At 68.3% G+C, this 5,876-nt stretch overlaps 1 protein-coding gene across 2 annotated transcripts in view; it reads left to right on the top strand.

Moving 5' to 3' along the window:
• RASGRF1 (Ras protein-specific guanine nucleotide-releasing factor 1) overlaps nucleotides 1-5,876 on the top strand; it is a 100,215-nt gene that overhangs the window by 75,313 nt on the left and 19,026 nt on the right. For both annotated transcript variants that reach the window (XM_012659799.1, XM_012659797.1), the window contains 4 exons: nucleotides 798-968; nucleotides 1,791-1,897; nucleotides 2,352-2,464; nucleotides 3,123-3,183. In XM_012659799.1, the coding sequence (XP_012515253.1) occupies nucleotides 798-968; nucleotides 1,791-1,897; nucleotides 2,352-2,464; nucleotides 3,123-3,183 (452 nt within the window). The remainder of the gene's footprint in view (nucleotides 1-797; nucleotides 969-1,790; nucleotides 1,898-2,351; nucleotides 2,465-3,122; nucleotides 3,184-5,876) is intronic.

The raw sequence follows: 5,876 nt of genomic DNA, 5'->3' as shown, positions 1-5,876 counted from the left end.
ATTGTAATTTGCCTGTTGTCTCCACCTCTGGGGTGTCCAATTAATTTCTTTCTATTTTTGGTAGAGACGGGGTCTCACTCTTGCTCAGGCTGGTCTCGAACTCCTGAGCTCAAACGATCCGCCCGCCTCCGCCTCCCAGAGAGCTAGGATTACAGGCGTGAGCCACCGCGCCCGGCCAAAAATCTATCACTATTAACAGCGCTGATGTTCCATGGCGTTTATACAGCTTTGCATCAAACGCAAAGTACTTTCATCTGTGTTACTCCTTCAATCTTTGTATCCGCCTTCTGAAGTAGGTGTTGTCCCTGTTACCCAGAGATCACTGAGACTCAGAGAGGTTAAGTAACTTACCCAAGGTCACACAGCTACTAAGGGGGTGGGAGAATTGCAGCAGGGTAGATGGACTCCAAGCGCAGTGCTCTGTCCACCCCACCATGCCCATGAGCCTGTCAGGGCGAACTGTGGGTGGCAGACATCGGATAGGTCACATGTTCATTCCAGGGTGAGAGAACGTGTGTTGTGGTCGCAGGCGGCCCGCGTCCAGCTGGCCTGGGGGGCCGGGGTGGGAGCAGCAGAGGCTGAAGGGGCGGTTGGAGGCTCTTCGGCGGCAGGAGGTAGCGGGGCCCCCACTCTGGGAAATCCCTGGCGTGCCGTGGCATGACCCTTCCCAGGGACTCTGACGGGGGGACAGGCGCCCACACGCCAGCGCCGCCCTGCACACGCGGCCGCCCGCCCTGAGGCTGCTCCAGACCAGGCCCTGCCCGCTCGCGGCTGAGGCTGTGGCCTCGTCCCCACAGAGTTCCCGCTCTTCTCCTACAACAACGGCGTCGTCATGACCTCCTGTCGCGAGCTGGACAGCAACCGCAGTGCCTTGTCGGCTGCCTCGGCCTTCGCTATAGCGACGGCAGGAGCCAACGAGGGCGGCCCGAACAAGGAGAAGTACCGGCGCATGTCGCTGGCCAGCACAGGTACGTGGCGGTCGCCGCTCGCACGGCCCTCCCGAGATCAGCCCCGCCCTGAGGCTCAGGCAGGGGACAGCGGCTGCGGCCCCAAGGACCTGCCGCCCGGCGTCTAGCGCGCCGCCAACGGCACAGGTGCGCCTGGCAGCAGTGCCCAGCCAGGCCTCCCTGCCCCACTCGCTCACTCCCACCCACCGACACCGCGCTGCCCACGTCGCTAGGTCACTGTGACCTTGGCACCCGCCCACTGCGGAGGGGCTGGGTCACAGCCGACGTCCCTGCCCTGGTGGGGCTCTGCGCGCACCTGGGGCCCGAACACCAACCTGCAGCCGGGGCCGCCGCGCGTCCAGAGCGCAGCCTGCCCTGCACCCGCTGTCCCTGCTCCGCCATGTGGGATAAAGTCCCCCCTCCCCCCGCTGGCTCTCAGGGCAGCCACGTCTCCAGCCACGGCCCCCACACCCGCCGGACGTGCCCACGCTTGGTCCGCCATCCGCGCACCCCAGCTCTCTTCCTGCGGCGGGGGCTGGAGCGGGCCCAGAGCTCTGGCGTTGGGGGCCGTGTGGCCCTGCGTGGCCCTGCGGCCATGTTCCGGAGGCCTGACGGCTGGAGCATCTGGGAGAGGCACGTGTGGACGGGGTCCACGGGGAGCGTGGCGTCTGCGCCACGGCTCAGAGTTGGCCGTTAAATATTCCGTCACGCCCCTGCCGTGGGGCCCCGCCCAGCAGCCGCGAGGGCCAGCCCGGCCCAGCGGACCCTAGCGTCGGCTCCAGACTGGCGTCGAGCTGTCTCTGTCCTCACGTGTCCTCTGTCCCCTCTGCCGCGTGCCGCCAGGGTTCCCGCCTGACCAGAGGAACGGAGACAAGGAGTTCGTGATCCGCAGGGCGGCCACCAACCGCGTGCTGAACGTGCTCCGCCACTGGGTCTCCAAGCACTCGCAGGTGGGTGGGGCCCTCCCTGGCAGGGACCCCCGGGCGCGGCCGCCAGGAAGCGGCTGCCGGAGCGCGAGCTGATGGCCGACGGGCGGCGGAGGGAAGTGCCCAGGTGTGCCGCCCGGTATTCCCGCAAGGACCTGACAGTGCCCCGGGAGGGAATCGAGGTCCTTCAGGGCCGGTCTGTCCACCTGTCTGCAGCGGGGGGCGGGGGGCTTTGTGCCTCCCCAGCCGGGGCTGCGGCGGCTGAGTGCTGGTCCCGGCCTCGCCCGGTTCCTTCGCCGAAGATCCTCCGGGCCCTGGGAGTCTGCTGTTCCCACCACGCAGCCAGCAGAGGGAAACTGAGGCAGGGAAGCCTGTGTGGGCAGAAACAGAGACTGTAGCTCCCTCTTCCAGCCTGGCCCGGCCGCTGCCGGGCAGTTGGAAAACAGTGGCCAGAGGCATCCGTCCCGTCTTCCCGCAGGACTTTGAGACCAACGACGAGCTCAAGTGCAAGGTGATCAGCTTCCTGGAGGAGGTGATGCACGACCCGGAGCTCCTGACCCAGGAGCGCAAGGCGGCAGCCAACATCATCAGGTGAGGCCGGGAGGTGGCAGGGCCCCCCTCAGGCGGGGGACCCGGGCAGGGTGTGCCGGGGAGGAGGACGCCCAGGCCCGGAGGCTCCTGGGGCCGCACACCCTTCACAACCAGGCTCGGCCGTGGGGACCCCGTTTGTCCCCCCACCCACCAGACCTTGGCGTCTTTGAGACGAGAACCGGCCACTCCTCCGTGTGCCCACAGGGCCGACACCTGTGCCGTCCAGCCTGGCGGGCGCTGGCCACGTACGCTGCTCACACCTTAATTAAAACTGAATAAAGTTTAAAACTCAGTTCCTCGGTCTCATGAGCCACGTGGCCACGGCCCCCGCGTTGGCAGCGCAGGTGTGGGCCCCCCCCCCGCGGCAGAGGGGGCCCCTGGGCAGGGCCTGCTGCCGGCGCTCAGGGAGCGTCTGCCGGGGCCATCCCGTTAAACCGCTTGTCCGGAGCCTGCGCTCCTCCCCCGCTGCCTCTCCTGGTGGGGTCGGGGGTCGGCAGCCCGTCCCCCACCCCCGACACAACCGACGCGGGGACCTCCCAGCCAGGAGGGTCAGGACCGCAGGAAGAAGGCGGGGCGAGCCGGCACAGAAGCCCAAGAGCCCGCGGGCGTGGGGGGCTGCCCGGGAGGTGCGGGGGGCTTACCTGCCCCTCGTCCCCAGGACCCTGACCCAGGAGGACCCGGGCGACAACCAGATCACGCTGGAGGAGATCGCACAGATGGTGAGCGGCTACCCTCCCCTCCCTCCCACCCGGGACCCCCTGCCCGGCCACACCCGTGTCCATGTCCCGTGGCTGCCAGGACAAAGTGCCACCACCAGGGTGGCTTAAATGATGGAATTTGTCCTCTCAGTCCAGAGGGCAGAGTGCGAGACGGGGGTGTTGGCTGGACCCTGCTCCTGCCGAGGGCTCTGGGGAGGGCCCCTCCCGGCCTCCTCCAGCTCTGGGGGCCCCGGGGCTGTGGCTGCATCTGTGGCCGTGTGGCTGCGCCCTCCCTGCGTGTCTGTCCCTGCGTCCAAATGTCCCCTTTTTCTGAGGACCCCAGTCGTGTTGGGGAGGGCCCCCCCAGTGGCCTCACCTTGAGTCCATCCTCAAAGCCTCGCCCCCCAGCGCCATCATCCCCATGTCGGGGATGGCTCCGCCCCCCTCAGACCCAAAACCCGCAGGTGCGCACGTCCCTGCCATGCAGCGGCGCGGTATTTGCGCGTGACCCACGCATGTCCTCCTGGGTACTTGTCACTCCTGGATTGCTGGTGACCCCCACGGCACCGCACCTGCGTGGGCTCAAGGCCGTGTGTGGCACATTCAAGTTTTGCTTTTTGGGACTTTGTAGAATTTTTTTCCCGAGCATTTTCCGTCTGCTTTGGCTGACTCCGTGGAAGTGGGGTCCGTGGATGCAGAGGGCGGCTGTCAGGCCACATGCCCGGCTGCGGGGCGAGGACTCAACATGTCCTTTGCCGGGGGGCACATTGGACCCGAGACACGGCCCCTTCCCTGCGCTTCGCCCTTTGTGCCCGTCACTGCCCTTGTCCCGCGCTCTCTCTTGCTGTCCCGGCGGGGACGGGAGGAAGGAAGGACCAGGCTGCGCGGGGCCTGTGCGCGGGCACCGGGCGCAGCACCGACAGGCGCCGTCAGCCCAGCCGCCGGGGCCGCCGCCGTGCCAGCGCAGACGGGCCCTCAGGCCGGGGCTTGCGCAGCCACGTGAGGTCGTGGCGAGAGCCGTGCTCACACTCGGGTCTGGCTGCCAGAGCAGGAACTCGCTGCAGGTTCCGGCCCCACCTGCCCGGGAGTGACGGCACCGCAGGGGGAGGGCCGTGTGCGCCGCGGGGGGCGCGAGCTGGTGGTCCCCACAGAGCACGGGAATGACGGCCCCACGTTCTTGCTGAGCCTGGCTCTGGCGCTTTTTCCCGGGTTGGTGATACACACCCCGGAACACCACTGCCAACCGCCCGGAGCCTCCGTCCCGCATCGCGCGGCCAGGGATGCCCACGGCAGAGGGACTCTGACGTCCCCAGACGTGGAGACTGTGCCCCGTGGCTCGGCCCTTCGAGCTGTCAAAAGTCTCCGACGGGAGGACCTGGGACTCTGGACTCTGGGCCCCTGACCCCTCCTCTCCCCCCCAGGACGGAGCAGCGAACTCGCTGCCCTGGCAGGGACCCCACTTCCTCCGGACAAGGGGCCTGCCTGGCATGTTTGCCCCTCGGCAGCTCAAGGGCCCTCGTCCCTTCCTGAATGGCCTGAGGCTCTTCTAGAACAAAGGGCCGCTGAGCTGCCCGGCCAGCCCTGTGTCGCCAGAGCCCATGTGGGGCCTCACCGGAGAGCAGAGGGCCCCTTGCTGTGGGTTTTTCCAAGTGCAGGGAAGCAGCGAAGCTGTCGGTCCTGACCTGCCCCCAGGGTCCCCGCTTCCCAGGCCGCACCGAGAGGGGGCAGAAGGAGCCGGCAGGAGCCATTCCCGCCTGGCCCGGCCCGGCCCTGGCAGTCAGCTGTCCTGCCGGCCCGGCACAGCAGGACCTCGGAAGGGAAGGCGGCAAGCTGCCCGCCCGAGTTTATTCACGCAGCCCCTCGGGAGCACACGGGGAAGCCCCATGCAGGGCCCTTGCCCTGTGGCTCGACCCCCCACATCCCCGAAAGCCCGTTGTCCCCGTCCCCACGCCCCTGCTCAGGCGGCTCCGCCAGGAACCCGGCACCCCCGGCACCCACAGGCCCCCTCTCCACGCTGGGTCCCTGCGCTGCCCACGTGACTCGGAACCCCGCGACCTGGGCTCCCCGAGGTCAGGGCCTGTTTGCACAGGAAACGGAGGGAGGGGACGCCTGGCCGAGGGTGGCCCACTGCCCTGTGACCAGTGCAGATGGACGGTGGCTTCCGGGCAGGCCGGAGTGGACGTGAGGAAGCAGAAGTCACGAGGTGGTGGCCTCCGGGGCCTGTGCTGCCCCGTGTGGTGGGCCGGCCACGTCCTGCCGTGCGGCCAGGGGCACCGAGGTGGGGGTGGGGCAGGATTCTTGTTCCTGACTCGTCCCTTGGGGGACACGGGCTCCTCTAGGCCAGCGAGGCTGTCCCTGCCCCACCTGTCCCCTCCCTCCAGCCCCTCCCCTCGGTGAGGCCTCTGCACCGAGCACACCAGCCTACCGTGTCCCCTGCCCTGGGCACCGCTGTCCCCTGGCTAACGTCCCCCTGAGGATTTCCTCTGGTCACAGGGCCCCAGCGGTGGACCCCCGCTAAGGTGGTGTCCATGGCCGACCCTGGGGCTGGGCACGTGGTGACCGGGACTGAGGCCAGAGAGCTGTCCCTGGACACGGGACGGGAGCAGTGACCCAGGAGCCAGTCACACCGGGATGCCCCTGCCCACGAATTCCACACGCAAACTGCTGGGCCCGCTGTGGCCCGCACGGGCCTGCGCCGAGTGACCAGGCCAACC

The sequence above is a fragment of the Propithecus coquereli genome, unplaced genomic scaffold (genome assembly GCF_000956105.1).
Source record: "Propithecus coquereli isolate 6110/MARCELLA unplaced genomic scaffold, Pcoq_1.0 Scaffold634, whole genome shotgun sequence".
Lineage (NCBI taxonomy): Eukaryota > Metazoa > Chordata > Mammalia > Primates > Indriidae > Propithecus > Propithecus coquereli.
This window is presented reverse-complemented; position numbering and strand designations above follow the sequence as displayed.